Consider the following 20,165-nt stretch of genomic DNA (forward strand, 5'->3'; position numbering starts at 1 on the left):
CACTTCAAAGTGGTTAAGATGGTAAAGTTCATGTTGTTTGTATTTTGCCATAATAGAAAAAAATGGGAGCAGGGTCGTTCGTTGCCATATGCTGAAGCCAGATGCAACCCTGGTGCTCCTCTAAAAAGAGGAGGTAGGAAAATGCCTACCACTTTATTCTTATGTTATTTAGGAAAATGCCTAACACTTTATTCTTATGTTGTCATTGGCTGGGCTTCCTAAAACATTGTCCCTTCCACCAGGGACATGTTCTAGATACCATATGTTCCTGTTAGGGTGATAATACTTCAGAGATTTCTTATTTATTTATTTATTTATTTTTGGCTGCGTTGGGTCTTCGTTGCTGCGCACAGGCTTTTTCTAGTTGCGGCGAGCGGGCGCTACTCTTCGTTGTGGTGCGCGGGCTTCTCGTTGCGGTGGCTTCTCTTGTTGCAGAGCACGGGCTCTAGGTGCGTGGGCTTCAGTAGTTGTGGCATGCGGGCTTAGTTGCTCCGCAGCATGTGGGATCTTCCCGGACCAGGGCTTGAACCCTGTGTGTCCCCTGCATTGGCAGGTGGATTCTTATCCACTGCACCACCAGGGAAGTCCTACTTCAGGGACTTCTGAGTGTGTGCTCCGCCTCACATTTGTTTGCCTTGAAGGATGAAATTGTTCAACTTTTTGGAACCAGGTGTCTTTGGAACAGAGGCTTCTGTGGTCAGGCCCGGTAATCATCTTCTGGCGTGGTTTTGGTTTTCCAGGGCAACTTCAAAAGCATATCCGCAGTCTCCAAAGAACGTGAAGCCGCCATACCCAGGGTCTCCGGTGAAGTACCGCCTCCCTGCCTTTTCCGGCCAGGAAACACCCAAGAAGAAAGCAGAGAAAGAGAAGAGCAACAAGGAAAGGGAGGGCTCCCTGGCTCAGCAGGCAGCCGGCCCACCTGGGGAGGAGGCCCCAGAGAAGCACGTGGCAGACAGGCACGCCACCGAGAAGCATGAGGCCGCAGCAGGGAAGGCCGAGGGCGGTGGAGGTAGGCCCTCCTCGCCCAGCCGGTTCTCCCTCTGACTCCATGCACGCGGGAGTCTCGGGTATGGGGGAGAGACGGGGATTTTTCCCGGAGACAACTCCATGCCCTCATGCCACTTTCTCAGGCTTGCATGTTGCCCCGAGTCCTTCCCCTCGCTCTCCTGAGGGTCTCCTGGCAGAGGAGGCTGAGGGGCTGACGCTGCTCCTAGCTGTGGAAGCCCACGGGGGTGGTCAGCTGCATCCAGCCAGCATCTGCCTTTCCCACAGAGAGGGTCTTCCTTTAGTCCTTGAAGCTTCCGTGACAGCTGCGGTGAGTTCATCCAGATAGGCGCAGCGGTGGTGGCTGCCTTGGGACTTGCTGGTGACCCTGTCTCTCCTTGTCGCCTCTCCACTGCCCTCCATGGTGGAATGCATCCAGGGTCACAGCCAGCCTGTTGCAGCCTCTCTGCTTGGTGGCTGATGGTGCTGGTCCTGGCAGCATTTCCCATCACCCACTGGGTTGGATTTTTCAATCCCAAGTGGTAGCTGCCGTGTGAGTGCAGTCACTGTTTCATTTCCCTTGATCTTTTCCTCCAATGCAGCCTCGTGGAAGCCCACAGCGGGCACCACTGATGCAGGAGAGGCCACAAAGATGCTGGCCGAAAAGAGACGACAGGCCCGGCTGCAGAAGGAACAGGAGCAGCAAGAACGTCTGGAGAAGGAAGAGCAAGACAGGTATGGGGGTGCTCAGGCCTTCTGAGACCGCGGAAACTCCCAGCTCCTGGATATCGGTGTTACCGACAGCCCCTGTTCTCGGCATACACTCTAGGACCAGCCAGGCCTCGTAGAGCTATCAAAGGAGTTTGAGTTTTGTTTATAGAGTGAGGTTCTCCCTGAAAAGACAGGCGGTTCCAGATGTAGACATCTTGATTCTGCTTCCTGAATCGTGTTTTTTTTCCCCCAAATTATTCTAACTTTCACCCCCAGGTAAGAGAAAGGAGGGTTGAGCAGAGGCTCCTAGCTGGGGCCGAAGCCGACCTCATAGGCCATGAGACACGAGGTACGGGGACTCCCATCCTGGAGCACGAAAGAAGATGTCATGGCAGTGGTCCCTAAACTTTGGAGGGTGTCAGAGTCAGTCAGGGGTTGCGGTGAAAATACACAGGCCCAGGCCGTGTCCCGCTTCAGTAGCTCACCAGACTTTGAGAACCACTGCATTGACCCCTGGGGCACTTGGTCAAAATACAGACGGTTCTGCCTATTCTGGTCTTAGTATTCAGAGAGAAATGCATGTTGAAGGGCAAGGTAGAGTTTATCATTAAATTGATAAAGGAAGCTCTTAGGATAATCACAGAGTACAGTCCAGTACTGTTGAGAGGATTTAACGTGACAGGGAGCCAGCCACGTTGCTGTGTTTCACTCAGCTATGGCGCTGAGTTTAATCAGTAATAGAATATTCTTCATCCTTAAGTGACCTTGGCAAGTCTGTTGTGGTCTGTCATTACACTTCTGCTGATTTCTTTCTTTGAAGGAGGAGGGGGGAGGTCTGGCTGGTCCTTCTTCGAACTCTGGACTTCCCTGATGATTTTCCCACCTCCAACCTTTTGGTTAACAGCAGCAGGTCTTTTTACTGAGTGGTGTGCTTGGGCTGGGTTAGGTGGGCCGCAGGATGTGTGAAGGGAGGTCCCAGGAGAGGAGGATGAGTCGCAGGACCTCAGTGACAGGGCTTGGGATGTGCGGGCCCTGAGCAGGTGAGTCGCGTGCCTGTAGCTTGTGCTAAGGAAGGTGCAGCTCTCTGCCTTCCAGCCAGCACCCTCTCCTGTTTCCTTCACAGCGCAGCTCCTCAAAGAATTGACTGTGCTGCCTGTCTCTATTTCCTCTACTCACACTCAGTCTGCAGACCTCACACTCACCATTCCTCCTAATTGCTGGACTCTTAATCCATTTCTTGGTTGGCTTTGACCGTGTCGCGCTTGCCCTTGCTTCTCTTGCCTCTCCTTCTCAGTCTCCTCTGTCTCCCGCTCAGCCCCTCACGCATCACCTGGGCTCCCAGCCCTCAGTCCTTGGCCAGCTTCACCTGACAAGCCCTTCCCGAGCAGCGCTGCGCCCTCCTGCCTGGCCCGCGCCCCCAATGCGCTGCCAGCTTCCTCTGGCTTCGAAAGTTTGGGGCTCGCATTTCACACAGCGTCCTCATGCTCAGCATTTGGGGTGCTAACCCAACTCTGCTCTCATCTCCCTTTCTACCCTCATCTTTTCTTTGCCTTGTTTTACCATCTATTTCTGAAGCCAATTTCATCTTGCTCTGTAAACCTTCAATACTTTCTGGTACAAGGGAGGCATTAAATCACGCATGGGTACTGATGCCTCCTGAGCCTGTGCTGTCCAGTACCACCGCCTCTAGTCCCAGGTGGCCACCGAAATGGAAATACACTAAGATCAAGTCCAATTCAGTTCCCCAGCCGTATGGCCACATTTCGAGTGCTCAGTAGCTACGTGGCTAGTGGCTACCATATCGGACTACACAAATCTCTAGAACGTTTCCCTCATCACAGAAAGGTCTGTTGGCTAGCACTGGTCTAGAACCTGCAGGCAGTATTACCAACTGCTTTATGCTTTCCTTTAAGTGTGTCCCACACACATCTCAAATTGAGCATTTCCAAAGCAGACCTTACTGTCTTTCTCGCAGACTTGCTTTTCCTTTCACAAGCTCAGTCCTCCATGTCTCCAGGCAACCAGATCAGATGTGTCCGAGCCAGCTCTCAACTTCCCCTCTCCTTCCTCGTCAGTGTCCCGTCCCCTGTCAGGTCTGTCTCGGCCGCCTCTAGCATCTCTCTCGTCTCCCTTCCCCTCCAGCCCCTTCTCCCCTCCTGAGCTCTGGCCCCTGTGGTCTCTGACCTGGACTGTGTCTGTGGCATCCGCACTGAGCTCCCCGCTCTAGGTCTCGCGGAGCTCATCCACTGTCCACGCTGTGTCCCCAGTGCCTGTTCTCAAATAAGTGTCATTGTCCTGCTCCTGTCCTTTAACAAGCCGGTGACTCCCCTACCCACAGGAGGCCTGCCACGGCCTGAGCACCCCTGTGTCCTGCAGGTCCACACCTCCTCATCTGCTTTCACGCTGCCTCCCGTGGCCTTGAGCTCCTTGTCAGCAGACACATTTTCCATTGTCCGACTCGGGTCAAGCACTGCTCCCTGTCTGCAAGCCTTTCCAGCCCTGCCCCTGGGAGAGAACAGACCTCTCCCCCTCTTCGCCCGCCCAGCCCGGCTGGTCGGCTGATCACAGAGCCTCCTCATTTGTTCACAGGCCTACTTCCCCCAACTAAGCACCTTGGCCGGGGTACAGTCTTTGGATCACTGGTGCTGGCGCTCAGTGAACATACAGGAAAGGTAGAGAAGTAGGAAGAGGCCCAAATGAGAAGCCATTGCAATCGTGGGTTAAGAGAAGGCAGCGCAGTGTGGTGGAGCTCGAGCTGGAGGAGTGAAGGCGGGTTCAACAGAAATGGGCCCATTCAGAGTCGACGCCAAGGTTTGATTCTAAGCATAGGAGAATGGTACACCCAATGACAGATAAAGGAAGGACAGAAGGAATTGATTTTAGAGGGTAAAAACAAGCCATTTGATTGTAGATAAACTAAGTTTAAGGTGCCTGCAAGATATCCAGGTGATTAGAAATGGAATTGAAGCCTGGGGCCTAGGTAAAAATGAGAGCAATACCCTTGACCCAAAATCAGTTTTCCTCTCTCTTGCCAGAATATGAAGCTTTGCTAGCACCACGTGGGAGGTGAGAAAGTACAGTACCACACAACCAGGGCCTGGAACACAGCGGACACCTCTTGGGATAAGATCATCCTCGCTCCTGTTTTGTGCTTAAGAGTCAGTGGTTGAAGCCACACAAATGTAGTTGCCAGATGAGAGAATATAGAGAAAATAAAGATACTTGAGCCAAACCGTGGAAAGCCAATTACTGTGACAAACTGGTGAGGAAAACGCCATCCGAGTCAGGGATGAGACTGCTCAGAGCAGAAGGGCTGACAAGGTGCCCAGACAGCTGGGCCCGGAAGAAGAGCAAACGCTGGTCCAGTCCCCGCTAGCAGTGACCCTGGGGCTCTCCTGGAAGCATGCAGAACAGGGCACAGTGCCTGGGCTCGTGGATGGCCCAAGATAGAAATCAGGATTCTTGGAGCAAGAAACCCTAGACCCTGGGTCCGCCCCAGGGAAGGCACTGGCAGAAACTAGAAGCAAAGAGATCTTACTGGGATTCCAAAATGAGTCATGTTAAGAAGTTAAGATAGCTGCTGTGGGCCCAAGTGGAAAGATAGTTGAGTTAGGCACCCTCCATCAGCAGGGTCACATAGCCAGGCTGCAGCTCAGTGTCTGTGCGAGAGTTGGCCTGGGCCCGGCCCTTCCGGCAGAGGTCCTGGTGCCGCTCAGCCCTGGCAGCTCGTCGGTTGAGCCTCTGGGTGGTGGACTGTCGGGGTAAGAGCTGGGCAGGCAGGGCCCGTCTGGTGCGGGGGGTGGCGGCCGAGTCAGGAAGGGAGAGCCAGGCCCTCACAGGAGGGAAGTCGAATGCCGCTTGCACCTGCGAGACGTGTCGAGGCTGAGGAAAGGCCGTTGGTCTTGGGGTTTAGGACACGAATGGGGGTTTGGGGGGAAATCATGGAGAGGGGTGGAGACAGAAGCAGCTTGACAGAGGTGAGATGGCAGAGGCCCTGAGCATCAGCAGAATACAGGGGAGAGGGGACAGAGGAGAGTTGTTTGGGATCCCTGAGGCCTGAGTGTTTTGCAGGCCGTGGGAAGGTCCGTGTAGAAGGACAAAGCGATGGAAGGAAGAGAGGGGGACGGTGGAAGGAACTCGGGTGCGGGTCTGTGTGTGGAATTAATAGTGTGGTTGGTGGCATTTATAATCCTTTTCATCTAAGCAGAAAAAAGGGGGCATCTTCTGAGCAGGAATGCTGTAGAGGAGTGAAGTTTAGGAAGCCCAGATCAGGTGGCCCCGGTCTTCTCTGGAAAGTGGTTGATGATGCCATCGACTAAAGAGGATGTGGAAGACGGTGGAAAAGTGGAGGTTTGGACTGTTCCCCTGGGGGTCTGGGAGGTGAGGATGGATGGCTGGCGTGGCGGCTGAGGTCCAGGGAAAGATGACCAGTCAGCCTTGTCTGGGCCTTACTTCAACCACTGTTGACAACCCAGGAGGGCCCAGAGTGGCCCCCATGCCATCCCACAGATGCTCAGTGGCTGGGCAGCCTGGGCGCCCTGAGAGAAGAGGGAGCGGATGCAGGGACGGCACAGAGCTGCCCGGGGCCGGTCAGGAGAGAAGGCGGCGAGGGACGGGTGAGGGCAGATCAAAGAAGGGGAAGGTTAGAACATTGAAGGTTAAGCTTTTTTAAATGAAAACTTTTAAGCACGTAAGGAAGGGAGAAAGTGAAACCCACATACTCATCCGGAGATTGAATGAGTCGAGACTGAACATGTGTCAGGGACATGGTGCAAATGTGAGAGGGTGGGACGAGAGGGGGCCGGCGTCTGGAGCTTGAGAGATGGGGGTCGTTACACAGAAGACCCTCACCGGTGGCCGGGAACGGGGATGAGGGATGTATCCACTGAATGAAGACTACAGTGCACAGTTTTCTGGTACTTTCTATCTGGTGAGGAAGGGGGGTAGGTTTGGGGTGGGTGGCAGGAGCAAGGACGGGCGGGGGTGACAGAAGTACACGTGGGTCTGGTGAGCTCCGGAGGGAGCCGGTAATGACGGTAAGGGCAGTGGGGTCGGGCTGCCTGCAGCAGAGGGGCGCTGGGGAAATGACACTGCCATGTCCTCTCTGGTTCGTTAAGCAGGGAGAGAAAGAGTGTTTATTCTTGGAGAGGATTTTGAGAGACTTGGTTTCACACAGGGAAAGCCAGTTTTTAGCTACTTTGGGGGAAGCAGAGTGTGGTTAAATGGAGGGAATTTTGTCTGTAGGGGCTTATGGGCCTGTGGGGAGGAATTTATGTTGTGGGTGATGACTTGGATTATGGAGACCTAGGGGCTAAGAGGATGTGTTACTGCATAGCTATGCATCGGGCACCTCTGAAGTCCTCCTGGTAAAACGGAAGAAACCGAGTGGCTTTTCAGATCCTAAGGATGAAGTAGCTTGTGGGTTAATTTATATACGTATCCTTCGTGTATTAACTTCTCTGAGACAGTCACAACTGGCTCCTTAAAAGAGAGAGAAATACTAAAACAGTGCTCTGATTAACCTTGGGAGAAGTTTTGTTATTGACACATCCGGTTTTTACAATCCTGTGTTGGGCATCCTAGTCTTTCATTGAGGAATCTAAGAACTGGTGAGTTTCTTTCTGACTAGGCCCCATAATGCTCTTCTCCAAAGTTCTCCAGAATATTTGTTAGTAATTTCAGTTGTTCCAGCTTTTAGGCACTGCACCCTCTGTGAACATAGAATACATTGTCATGTCCCATTGCAGTTTTAGGCTAATGTCTTTGTGTATTTTTTTACCTTTTAAAATATTTCTTTGGTAGCACATAGGCTAATTGCCTCCGTGATTCCTAAAGCCAACCGTTAGGGTGGAAGGATGTTCTTTTTAAGTCTTGATCATTTATAACAATATACCAGCGCCCCAGTAAGTCAGTGGTACCTGCTTCCAAATAAAGATAATTTCTGAAAAACATACACATTTACAGATGCGCTTAAAAGGACACTGGGAATTGAAGAGAGCGTTCATTTTAAATTGTAAAACACACTAGCATTTGAGAATCTGCCCAGGACCAGGCATTGTGCTAAGTGCTTCCCATTATCTCATTTAATTCCCACAGTGATGTCGAGGAGCCAGTAATATAGCTATTCCCATTTTTTTTAAATGGGCATCAGAAATGTTGAGTGACTTTCCAAGGAAGGGTCACACAGCAAGTGGCACAATCAGAATGCAGTCTTGGTCTTGCCCATGTGGCACATTGCCAGTCAGTAACTCGCTGCAAAATGAGTATAGTTATCCACATTTTTTCATAGAAGAGGGAAGTGACACACATGAGCAGGAAGAACGTTAGAAATGTAAAAACAAGCACTTAGACTTTACAGAGTTTTCCCTCACTGCTTAAGCTCTTTATCGTTACATCGCTGACCATTCATCTGTGGATGAAAAATGTCTAAATGCCATTTAATTTTCATTTAGCAAAGAATAAAAGCTAAAATTTTTTTAAAGAATGCCAAGATAAATGGAAAATAGATGCTTTAATTCCTTAAATGTCAAGTTTCTGTTGAGCATTTTCTTCCATTTGCTGCTTCAGAAGTCACATACTAATTAAAACCAAAGTGAACTTTTTGAGCTCCTAGTCACTGCTCTCAAATTGCTGACTGGCACAGATGTGAGAGTCACTGAGACACTTCGAGGTTTTTTTTCTTTTTTTTTTTCTAGCTTAAGTTGTTTTTTTTTTTAACATCTTTATTGGAGTATAATTGTTTTACAATGGTGTGTTAGTTTCTGCTGTATAACAAAGTGAATCAGCTATACCGTATACATAGATCCCCTTATCCCCTCCCTCTTGCGTCTCCCTCCCACCGCCCCTATCCCACCCCTCTAGGTGGTCACAAAGCACTGAGCTGATCTCCCTGTGCTATGCAGCTGCTTCCCACTAACTAGCTATTTTACATTTGGTAGCGCATTTAAGTTGGTTTTAAATATTTATCCTAATCAGTTTTTAAGGAATTCTCATTCAATAAGAATGATGGGGGCTTCCCTGGTGGCGCAGTGGTTGAGAGTCCGCCTGCCGATGCAGGGCACACGGGTTCGTGCCCCGGTCCGGGAAGATCCCACATGCCGCGGAGCGGCTGGGCCCGTGAGCCATGGCCGCTGAGCCTGCGCGTCCGGAGCCTGTGCTCCGCAACGGGAGAGGCCACAGCAGTGAGACGCCCGCGTACCGAAAAAAAAAAAAAAAAAAGAATGATGGGCCTGTGGTCATTTGTAAATTGGCTAGGGAACATCTGTGTCTTCATTACAGTCTATTCACAAATCAATACATTATTACTCTGGGTATCACAGAATTTAAAGTCCACTTTGCTTATTATTTTTTTTGGTAACGTTATGGACTGGAGTGGCTTTCTGAGAAGGATGTGAGTCATTTTCTTAAGTGGATGCTAACTCATATGCATGTGTCTGTGACAGTGGCAAGTGTTATGCTCTACTGTTGGCACATAGCTCTTGGTAGTTTACCTTTTGGGCACGTCGTCGTTGTCTTCTAACATCATTTATGTTCTCAAAAGGCTGGAGAGAGAGGAATTGCAAAGAAAGGCAGAGGGGGAAAGACTTCGCCTAGAAGAAGCAGCCCGTAAGCAGGAAGAGGAAAAGAAGCGGCAGGAGGAAGAAGAGAAAAGGAAGGCGGCAGAGGAGGCCAAGCGGAGGGCCAAGGAGGAGCTGCTGTTGAAAGAAGAGCAAGAAAAGGAAAAGCAAGAAAAAGAAAAGCAGGAAAAGGCCATGATTGAAAAGCAGGTACTGTGCAAATCCTTATATAGACTTTCCTTAATGGCCTTAGTTAGTATTAGGTAAAATTAGTTAAATTTGGATGACTCATAATGTTTACTTGAAGTTTTTCTTTAACTGGGCTAGTTAATAAATATGAGTTACTTTGGGCAACAGAAGTGAAGTTGGTAGTATTTGCTGTACGTCCGTTTGGGTTCCCCCAAAGGCAGACCCTGGATGAGAACTTGGGTGCCAGTAGTTTATTTGGGAGATGATCGCAGGAAGCTGGTAGGGGAGTGAGAGGAAAGCACATTGGTGAGTGGGTTACTGTGGGCAGCTGGAACTTGCTCACTATGGAACTCTCTGAGAGACTGTGGACCATGCCTTAGGATTATCCCCTTGAGTGGTGAGGAAACTAGGTTGTCTTCCAAGTCCTGCCCCTTATGGTTGCAGGTCACTGAGGGGAAATTAACTTCCTGAAATTTCTAGCCACATGCATACTTATGGCCAGAGACTACCCTCAGACACAGAAAGACCTTGACCTTGTACGCAGAATGTCTGCAGGTGATTTGCATGGTGGACCGAGGTCATATGAGTGAGACCCAACCATGTCTGCTGTGTCGTAGAGCAGGCTGTGTAAATCCACATTGAATATTCGAGCAGCACCTACTTTTCGGTCGATGATGAGGTGGAGGAATATAGGTGCAAACCCCAGGGAATTAACTAGCGTTTTCTTCAGCTTAGTAAAGCCTATCCCTTCTTTTACATGTTTCTACCAGAAGGAAGCAGCAGAAGCAAAGGCCCAGGAGGCAGCTAAACAGATGCGTCTAGAAAGAGAGCAGATCATGCTGCAGATTGAACAGGAGCGACTGGAGAGGAAGAAGGTAAGGGCTAAGGGATCAGGAGTACTTAGGGTGAGGCAGGGACAGGAAGTGAGTCCAGTTATGTTCTGCAGTTGTTGGGTACGGTGCTCTTAGAATTGTTATTTAGGTTGATTTCGTTGATCATACTGTTGTGTCTTTATTAGTTTTCTGTCATCTTGTTCTTTCATTTACTGAGAGAGGGGTATTGAAAGCTCCATCTGTGATTACGGATTTCTCCACTACTCCTTCCAGTTCTATACATTTTTGTTTTTATATACATAATTTGAAGCTCTACTGTTAGGTGGATTTATATTTCAAATTATTAAATTTTCCCATTGAATTACCCTTTTATCATTATGAAACGTCCTTCTTTTTTTTTTTTTTTTTTTGCGGTATGTGGGCCTCTCACTGTTGTGGCCTCTCCCGTTGCGGAGCACAGGCTCCTGACGCGCAGGCTCAGCGGCCATGGCTCACGGGCCCAGCCGCTCTGCGGCATGTGGGATCATCCCGGACCGGGGCACGAACCCGTGTCCCCTGCATCGGCAGGTGGACTCTCAACCACTGCGCCACCAGGGAAGCCCTGAAACGTCCTTCTTTATCTCTAGTAATATTTCTTAAAGTCTACTTTGTCAGCCTTTTTGTGATTAGCACCTGCATGATAAATTTTTTCACTTTGAACCTATGTGTCCTTATAAATGTGCCTCTTATAAACAGCATATGGTCAGGATTTGTTATTTTAATCCGGTTTGACAGTTTTTGTCTTTTAATTGGGGTGTTTAGGCCATTTAATTACGGGTAAAGGGTTTAAGGAGGCTGATTATGAAGGTCCATTCTCATGGTGTCCAATCTGTGGCCTCCCCTTCTGCACCTCAGCTTGGCTTTCTTTAGGGTGGTCCTCTTGAATGGCAGGTAGTGATGTGTTGCTTTCTAGGTAACTTAAGGAGAGGAAGGAGAAAGATGGGATATAAATTGTTGATTCTAGATACTTAACTGGTTCACTCCTTAAGCATTTGACCGTGTTCGTATGGCAGAGGTGTATGTCTGCAAAATCAATGGAAAAACCTTTCTATACACATTATCCTCTGCTGATGTTTCTTTTTTACAAATTTTGTGAGGAATGTGAAATTGCATATAGACCCGGCTTACTTGTATATGTACCTGCTTCTTTTTGGTTCCCAGAGAATAGATGAAATTATGAAGAGAACAAGGAAGAGTGATGTGTCTCTGGAAGTGAAGGTAGGCATTCAGAGTACCATTTTCATAATTCATGTTCTGAGAAGAACAGAATGGTGGAATATATACAGTGACATTGTAGGTCTCAGAGAGGATTAACCAGAAAAAAATAGGCTCTTCCTTGCTTTGTTCCTGGCTAGATTAAGGAGGCTGTAGGTCCCTGAAAGGAAAGAGGAGTCTAAGAGAGGGATTTCAGAGATGGGGTGATAACAAAAAATGTCCTCAGGGAAATGGGGGTAGGGATGCAGGGAGAAGCATTATAGTCCACAGATCAAAAAAGAGAATGGTGGCATATTGATAAGGGAAACATAGCTGATTTGTAATAACCTCAGAAAATTCAAAGAATTACCGTGGAGCAGACAGTTGGCCCAGCATGGTTCCATATATCCTCTGATACTTTTCAAAAGCACTTACCTTTCTACATAAAGCCAACCTTCCCTCTATTTGTTTTCAGAAAGAAGACCCGAAAGTGGAGCTTCAGCCTGCTGTGTGTGTGGAAAATAAGACAAAACCAGTTGTCCCCAACAAAATAGGTGAGCGTGAGGTCTGGTTCTTAGGTTCTTCCTTTCAGGAGGTGAGGGCTCATGGCGCTTCCTGTGGGAGACTAGCACCCACGGGTCCTAAGAGCTTTATTAGTGGAAGGGGCCTGTGCACTTTCCCCTCCCTTGTGGAGTTTCCATCTCCAGCACAGGTCTGTCAGGTCCACTTGGAAACCGGCGGGTTCCTCTGTTACTCTAATAATCCCAGTGCCGGAGCCAGGCCATCTGCTGGCCGGGCTGCTTTCCGGGAAGCTTAATTGCTGGTCAGGTTCTATTAAGAACTGACTCTGTTGTTCTACGGCAGTTTCTTCTGCCTTCCAGAGTTCTAGATAGTCCAGCTCTTTTCTATCATGTACTTAAAGCTCCTCAGGTTGGACTATTTCGTGGCAGCCAAAGTCAGAAAACGCATACCCATCTCAGAGTCACTCTTCACATTTCTCTTTAGCCTTGTGGCTCGAGTCCGGGGACCTGTACAGCATATGACACCAAGCCTCCCGGGTGGGTCATGAGCCCTGCACAGACACTGATGATGTCATTTGTCATCTCTTCCCGGTGGGAAGGTGACTACATGGGGTTCTTTTTACAAAAGGTATTGCATTGTTGGTAAAGTAGAGGATTCATTGCCTCTATACATATTTCCCCTGTTATTTCATCGTTTGGGATATTTTATGACTGACAGAATGACTTTGTGTTCTCCATCAGAAATCAATGGCTTGAACACCTGCCAGGAAGTTAATGGTGTGGAACGTGCTGCCCCAGAGACTTTCCCCCAAGATGTTTTCACTAATGGACTTAAACCAGTTGGGGGACTTGTTCACCTGGACGCCCTTGATGGGAAATCAAACAGTCTGGATGATTCAACCGAAGAAGTTCAGTCTATGGATGTGAGGTAGGTCCACTGCTTTTGCATTTGAGCCTCATCTCTTCCCCAGATACCTCTACCACCTCTTAGTTGATTTCTTCATCTTTTCCACACCCAAATCTTTCTACACACCTATAGTAGATACGGTTGCCATTCAGGAAAGCTAACAGTGGTAAATTAATATCCATGTTTTGGGTTGAGTTCCCTAGAAACAGAGCCTGGGACAGGGATTCTAGGGCATGGGATTTATCAGAAGAGAGTTCTCAGGAGAAAGGGAAGGGAGGGAAGCAGGATTGGGCAGGGGGAGTCACTAAGCAAGGATCTGGTCTCAGCTGGTCCCAGTGGAACTCTGGAGGATGGATTTCCACCAGAGAGCGCTCTGACTGCGGTAAGGGAGGCGGCCTTCATGGCACTGTGTTTGTCAGCCATCGACTGTGGAGCACCCAGGGTGGGGATGCTCCCATCAGCCAAAGGCAGTTGTCCAGAGGAGGGGCAGCAGCTGTGAGCCCATAGCAGCTGGGGGGTGGGTGCAACCACAGGCAAAGGGGATCTGGGTGGGCCACCAAAAGGGCGCACTCACTGTGTCCAGTGTCTCATGTTTAAGTAAACTTGTCATTGGAAACTTGATAAAGGAACTAATTTGCTTTCAGATCCTAACATCTTAAGGAATTCTTAACTGGTATATGTTTGTGGATAACATTGCCTGGCAAATTAATCCTGGACCAAAGGAGGGCTCAGTTAGCCCGGGGTTGGGGCAGAGGCGCTGGAACAATGCAGTGCAGGGCAGTTGGGCTGGGGGTCCTCTCTGTGACAGGAGGGAATGCCAGTATTTTGTACAAGCTCTGCCAGAGCTCCAGCCTGCCGGAGCCTACACTTATCTCCTTGCCTGTGAATACTCAGCCTCAGTCTGGGGGGAGGCAGGTGGGGAGCAGAGCCTTTCCCAGGGCACACTGACTGTAAATATCCCAGCTCGTGCACCCTGGCCTTGAGCCAGATATGGGAAAACCCAGGGTCCAGCCGCCCTGTCACCAGGAGAGCGAGTCCTGCGCAGCCTGAGAGTACGGCCTCGTCAGGCCTTGCCACCACCCGCCACCGTCATGGCAGACTTCCTGTAAGTGGTGCCACTCTGCCCCCGGGGGGGGCAGGGAACTGCTGGGGCATCTTAAAGGATAACACAATACCTCCCGCCGCCGTGTCGAGGCAGTTGTGCTTATTCTTTCTGCCTCTGGGTGGGGGGGCGGGACGAGACCTGGCACTGGCCATGGTTCAAGGAAGTGAAGGAGCTTTGTGTGTGCACTGCGTTCTTGGTGTGGCCACCTCTGCATTGGAGAATGGTGACTCCTGGGGGCAGCGCCTAAGCTTGTGGCGCCATTCTGTCCTCCGCCTGCTCTGACCAGCTGTTCAAACCCTGGGAATGGAGGTGGGCAAGGCGGAGATGGGGCGGGTGTTCCCACTAATGAAGCAGTTTGCCCAGGCTCCGGGCCACCAGAAGTGGCGTCAGGTCAGCTGCTGCCCCTTAACTAGGCTCAGTGTGAGGGAGACAGATCATCTGAGCTTCTGCAGTTCAACTTGTTTTTCTAGATTCTTCTCTAAGCTCTTACGGAGGAAGAAAAAAAAACCAGACAAACCTGACAGCAGCCCTACTCTGGCTGTTCAGAGAGACTCCTGGTGAGGGGACCTCAGATCCCGGCCCACCACTTATCTGAGCTAGGCCTCTGGTTCCTCCTTCCTCCTTCCACCTCTAGGGAGAGGAGAGAGAGAGAGAGACAAGGCCCGTGGTGGGGAGGGGGGGCGGGGGAGTGGAAGTCTCACTTTAGCGAGGGTGCTGTGGGAGAGATCGGCTCTGCAGGTGGCCGGGTGGGTGGCGGGGGTCCTTGCTAACGAGGTTCCGGGCCTGAGCACGGCCTCCAGGTGGCTCCGGCAAAGTCTTCCCCACGTGGTCGCCTGGGGGGAGAAACGCTTGTTGATTGCATTTTGCAGCGGAGGAAAGTGAGGTCTGGGGAGGGAAAGCTGCTCCCCAGAGGCGGTGCTGCTAGAGAGAGGCTGCACCAAGGCACCCCGTGGTGATTAGACAGCCCCCCCCCGCCCCCCCCCCCCCCACCGCCGTTCAGCTCACTTTCAGCTTCTGGCATTGGCTCTGTTTGCGTTTCCCATTTTAAGGGTTTCGGAAGTGCTTGGCTTCTCTGTAGCAGTGCGCTGGTGCCTGCGGGTTTTTACTTTCTTCCCATGGGCAGCGTGACCTTGGCCTTCACAGCCCTGCTCAATCTGAAACCACACACCTCAGATGGGACTTGAACCCACAGGCTGGGACTCAAACCCACTGTCTTTTAATTGAAATCGCACACCTGGTCTCAGGACTTAATGAAGCTCAGGTTCTTTATGTCTCAGCGCAGGAGGAATTCAGCGAGAGGCAAAGTGATAGGCAAGAAGTAGATTTATTAATATAGAATGCTTGTGAGGGATACAAGTGTGCAGACAAGGGGGCTCTGCCCCAAGAAGTAAGTGGGAAAGCCAGTTTATTTAGGGAGATACACACTCCAGAGACAGAGCGCAGGCCATCTCAGAAGGTGAGAGGCCCTGGGAGATGCACGTTCCATAGACAGAATACGGTCAGTCTCAAAAGGCGAGAGTGACCCTGAAATATGGCGTGGTTGGTTTTTATGGGCTGGGTAATTTCATTCGCTAACAAGTGTAAGGATTATTCCAACTCTTTTGGAGAGGGGGCGGGGATTTCCAGGAATTGGGCCACTGCCTACTTTTTGGCCTTTTATGGTCAGCCTCGGAACTCTCATGGCGCCTGTGGGTTGTCCTTTAGCATATGCTAATGCATTATAATGAGGGTATAATGAGGCTCAGGGTCTAAGGGAAGTCAAATCTTCCACCATCTTGGGTCTGATCGGTTCTAACCAGTTTTTGTATCCTCAAAGGCTATGTCATTGTTTTAAAGGTTGTGCCCTGCCCCCTTCCCTCCCGTCTCAAATCCGTTTCCCTTCTGTCAGTGTCTCAGCCTTAAACTAACTTGTATCTTTTATGATGTGTTACACACAAGCTTTGGCTCTAAATCCGTCTTCTCTAGAAAAGAAGAGTAGTATAACAAAATATGACAAATAGAATTAATAGTTTGTCTATCTCTCCATCTCTCTCTCTCCCTCCCTCTCTCCCTCTCCCCCTCCAGTCCTGTTTCAAAAGAAGAGCTTATCTCTATCCCAGAATTTTCACCAGTGAGTGAAATGATTCCTGGGGTATCTCTGGACCAAAATGGAACTGGTAATGCCCGAGCACTTCAAGATCTCTTAGATTTCACTGGCCCCCCCATTTTCCCCAAGAGATCCAGTGAAAATCTCAGCCTGGATGACTGTAACAAAAACCTGATCGAAGGATTTAACAGTCCTGGCCAAGAAAATACTCTGAACACCTTCTGTTGACAAATACAACATCTCTTTAATGAAAGGTACAGTCTTTTGATGATAGTCTAAATCTGTAACTCTCCAGCTGGGGTTTGTGAAGATGAGATAAACGTCACTCAGCCTCCTAGTCAGTTTTATTTTTACAAAAAGCAAACAAATGTGGACTCATGGTATGTACAAGAACTGAGATGGATTTCAAGTGAATCCTCATCTGAGAGCTTTCTGCGCCACCCCAGCATGCCCACCCCTGCTGTTCGGGGCCAGGGGGTGGGGTGCGTGTAGAAGCACTGGCTAAAAGTTTGGCCAGCCATCTGTCTCAGGTAGCAACTTTTTACAGACACTGAGAGAATGCTGTAATAGTGGTGCAAAGTAGTGTTAATAAAATGAATTTCCCCCCTGATTTTATTCAGTGACATCCCACATCCTATCTAGAATCACTTGTATACATTGGTGAGTGTTGGGCTAAATGGTTTGCTGTCCTGTTGACTCCTCTGTTCTTGGATCATACCTGAAGGAGTAAGGGGGGAAAGAACTGAAGTTTGTGCCCTGAAGCATTCCCCGCCTTTGGCCTTTTTTTCTTGCCGAAGTGCTTCTAGAAACACTGGATTTGTGTGTACTTAGTTATACTCACCTCACATTGGATTTACTTCAGTTTGGGGCTTTTTTTTTTTTTTTTTTTTTTTGGCGGTACGCGGGCCTCTCACTGCTGTGGCCTCTCCCGTCGCAGAGCACAGGCTCTGGACGTGCAGGCTCAGCGGCCATGACTCACGGGCCCAGCCGCTCCGCGGCATGTGGGATCCTCCCGGACCGGGGCACGAACCCGTGTCCCCTGCATCGGCAGGCGGACTCTCAACCACTGTGCCACCAGGGAAGCCCGGGGCTTATTTTTGAATGATGAAAAACATAATTAGAATGTGTCATCAAATACTTTCATAACTTAATTCCAATTGCTCCTCCCATTTTAGACTGAAATTTTTCTATTCTCAGCATTATCTCAGTCACCTTATTTTTTATGATATTCCACTCCTATAACAGAACTTCAATAACTGATATGATTTAGTCCAACCTTTCTATTTCTCAAATGAGGAAACAGGTTGGGGAGGCCACACGGCTGAGGTCACAGTGTCTCGTATACTTATTTCTACCTGACCTCAGCTGTTGGCTGTAGACAGTGCATTTTGGAGTTTGCTTCTCTTGGCCCTTGGGGAAGCGGTTGTGGTCCTTTCACACATGAGAGGGAATGCATGACAGGCAGTTTTTAGAATAAACCATATCCCTGGTTTGGAAGAGCAGCTGCCTTCTTGGACACTTTAAAAAATTCACCTGAGCATTCTCTTTCCCTGACAGTTACATGGATTAATATTTAGTAAGAGATTTCTCTTGTTATTAGCATACCTTGCACCCTTCGGTTCACTGACCTCACTATCAGTTAAGGACCAGAAAATCCACAAAACTTAGAAGAGTGTTCATGGCTTCTCAAATCTATTTCCTACATTTCTAACTAAAAGAAGTGCAAAATCCTTGTCCCAAAAAAGTCTTGGCTAAATAATTGTATTCATACTGCTTGTATGTTTTCATCTGTCATATAATTCTAGTTATCAAATTCTTCTCAGCCAGAGGTGGCAACGCCCCTGCTGGAAATGTGTCTGGAAAGGTGTCGGGGGTGGCTGTCACAGTGGCTGGAGGCAGCACTGGGATTTGTGACATAAAACGTCCTGCAGGTTTTAGGACAGTCCCACGAAAGAAAATTTGACCCCCTAAAAGAATAGTCCTACACAAAATGCTGCAGCACTTCCGTTGAGAGACTCTATAAGCCAAGGAAAATGCAATTACCAAGAAGGTAGAAAGTCCCACACTGCGATCATTTCAGTGAGAGAGAATAGATGCTACAACTTGCAAAATACTGTCTCTCCATTGGTTTCACCTGATTTTGGTTTTGAATTGCCACAGGTGGCGTTTGGAGAACCCATGAAGCTGCTGGTAGTCAAATCTGAGCTGCCGGCCCTCTGAAGAAGCTTCTGTCGTCCTTAACCGCTGGATTCCAAACTATTAAATCAAAATGTAACTGTATTCCTACTTAGTATGTCAAACGCTGGCCACTCTCAGTAGATCCTTGAGACGTTGGCCTTGTCGGGCTTTAGCAGAGTTCCATGTTACATTTCTATTTATGAGCTTCAGCTGCTGATAAAGCACTTCCTGTACTCTTATTAGCATAGTGATCCTCTGAATAACCCGTGTGATTTCGGCTTGGAAAGTCACCTTAGAACCATTCTTATCCCCAGACTTGGAGCATATAAACATTTAGATGTCTTTTCTTGTAAATATTCTAGACATTTACCCAGACTCTACTTAAACATATACTGAAAACTTGGGTTGCATATCTCCCTGTCTGTGTTTAGAAGGAGAAGAAATTCTGGAACATTTCCCCCATCTCTGGGGTTTCTTTGTTGGAAGTTACTATCAAGAAGCCGTGTTTTATTATTAAACTTAGCCACCTGCAAAATGTGTTGCCCCCCATTGCTCCTTGGGCGGCTAGTGGAGTGAGTCTGGCTGAGTAAGGGAGCCACTGAACAGCGTGGAAGGCCGTCTGCTCCATTAGGCATATTCCTCCAGACTTGGGCATCTGAATCTCCAAGGACCTTTTCATGTTGTACCTGAAATCCTCCAAGCTGTAGTCACTCCAGACCCTCAAGTGGCTTCTGGACTGAATGAATCGTGCACCTCCTGCCCAGGTGGTTGCTTTTCATGTTGTAGCTGTTGTTTTTCTCTTGGGTCTTGGGGCTTTTGTTTGTTTGTTTACTCAACTCTAATAAAACCAGGTACAAATGAAAAGCATAGTGCTCTGAGACAGGGGCCCCTGAACTGGACCTAATATGTCACTTTAACAGGCTTGAACATAAAAACATCTGGGCGGGGGACAAATGACGGTAGAATGTATACTTTACACGTTTTGTGCCATATAATAATGTGTTTTCTTCATTTCTTGTGGTGAAATGTGACTTTCAGATTAAAATAACCTTTTCTTCTTTGAAACCTTTTTTTTTGTCTTGTACAATAAAGAGTTTGGAAAGATCCATAATTCTGACTGAGGTTTGCAACCAGGAGATACAAAAAAGTCTCCAAAGTAATCTTGTTATGTGCTCTTAAAACCAGCTACAGTGTAAGACTGTATTAGGTATGGAAACTGTGTACGTCTGTGTATGTGTATATACTAAATAAAATACATGCCTCCAATAATACAGATCTTGACGAGTATCGGGGGAAAATCCCTTCTATGACAAGCACATAGAAAATGATAGCATGGTCTGACTTTCCAAAAAACGCCTTGCCATCTTTCTTATAGCCCTGTTTTGCTAAATGTCTGTTTTCTTGCAATCTGTTGTACCTCACAGCACCATTGTGATCCCGGTGATGCCTCATTTGCACGATGTGTACCTTGTGTTACCGTGAAATACATTTTCATTGAAGAGTCTGATGGTGTGCTAGTGCTTTGTTTGCTTCTGTAGGCTCGATAAAAAAAATGTGCTGAAACCAAACCAGATACCAGATTTTTGAAAACCTATTTGGAAAAAAAAAAATGAAAAATCCTGTGTGGGTGTCCTTTCCCTGTCTAACTCATTAAAATTCCTCTATTGCCAGTTCCAAGTGAAACCAACTGTGGAAATAAGCTTCAGTGATGAGCTGTCCCAGGACATGATGAACTTGTAAGTATAGTAAAGTTGCTGTACTTTCATACCACTGATGCGAGGGATTGCTAGCTAGCTAAGATGCAGTTAACCTTAGTGTAATCTCCAAAAACATTCCATAGAACAATCTGGCATTTCAACAAA

The 20,165-nt window shown here is 48.5% G+C and overlaps 1 protein-coding gene across 12 annotated transcripts in view; it reads left to right on the forward strand.

The window, feature by feature from the left end:
• The window catches only part of MAP7D2 (MAP7 domain containing 2), a 106,891-nt gene extending 87,084 nt beyond the window's left edge, over window positions 1–19,807 (forward strand). For all 12 annotated transcript variants that reach the window (XM_060291935.1, XM_060291937.1, XM_060291938.1 and 9 more), the window contains 9 exons: window positions 741–1,009; window positions 1,587–1,719; window positions 9,236–9,461; window positions 10,211–10,315; window positions 11,474–11,530; window positions 11,982–12,060; window positions 12,769–12,955; window positions 16,104–16,379; window positions 18,286–19,807. In XM_060291935.1, the coding sequence (XP_060147918.1) occupies window positions 741–1,009; window positions 1,587–1,719; window positions 9,236–9,461; window positions 10,211–10,315; window positions 11,474–11,530; window positions 11,982–12,060; window positions 12,769–12,955; window positions 16,104–16,353 (1,306 nt within the window). In that variant the 3' untranslated portion in view covers window positions 16,354–16,379; window positions 18,286–19,807. The remainder of the gene's footprint in view (window positions 1–740; window positions 1,010–1,586; window positions 1,720–9,235; window positions 9,462–10,210; window positions 10,316–11,473; window positions 11,531–11,981; window positions 12,061–12,768; window positions 12,956–16,103; window positions 16,380–18,285) is intronic.
• The last annotated feature ends 358 nt before the right edge of the window (window positions 19,808–20,165 follow it).

This window comes from Globicephala melas, chromosome X (assembly GCF_963455315.2).
Source record: "Globicephala melas chromosome X, mGloMel1.2, whole genome shotgun sequence".
NCBI lineage: Eukaryota > Metazoa > Chordata > Mammalia > Artiodactyla > Delphinidae > Globicephala > Globicephala melas.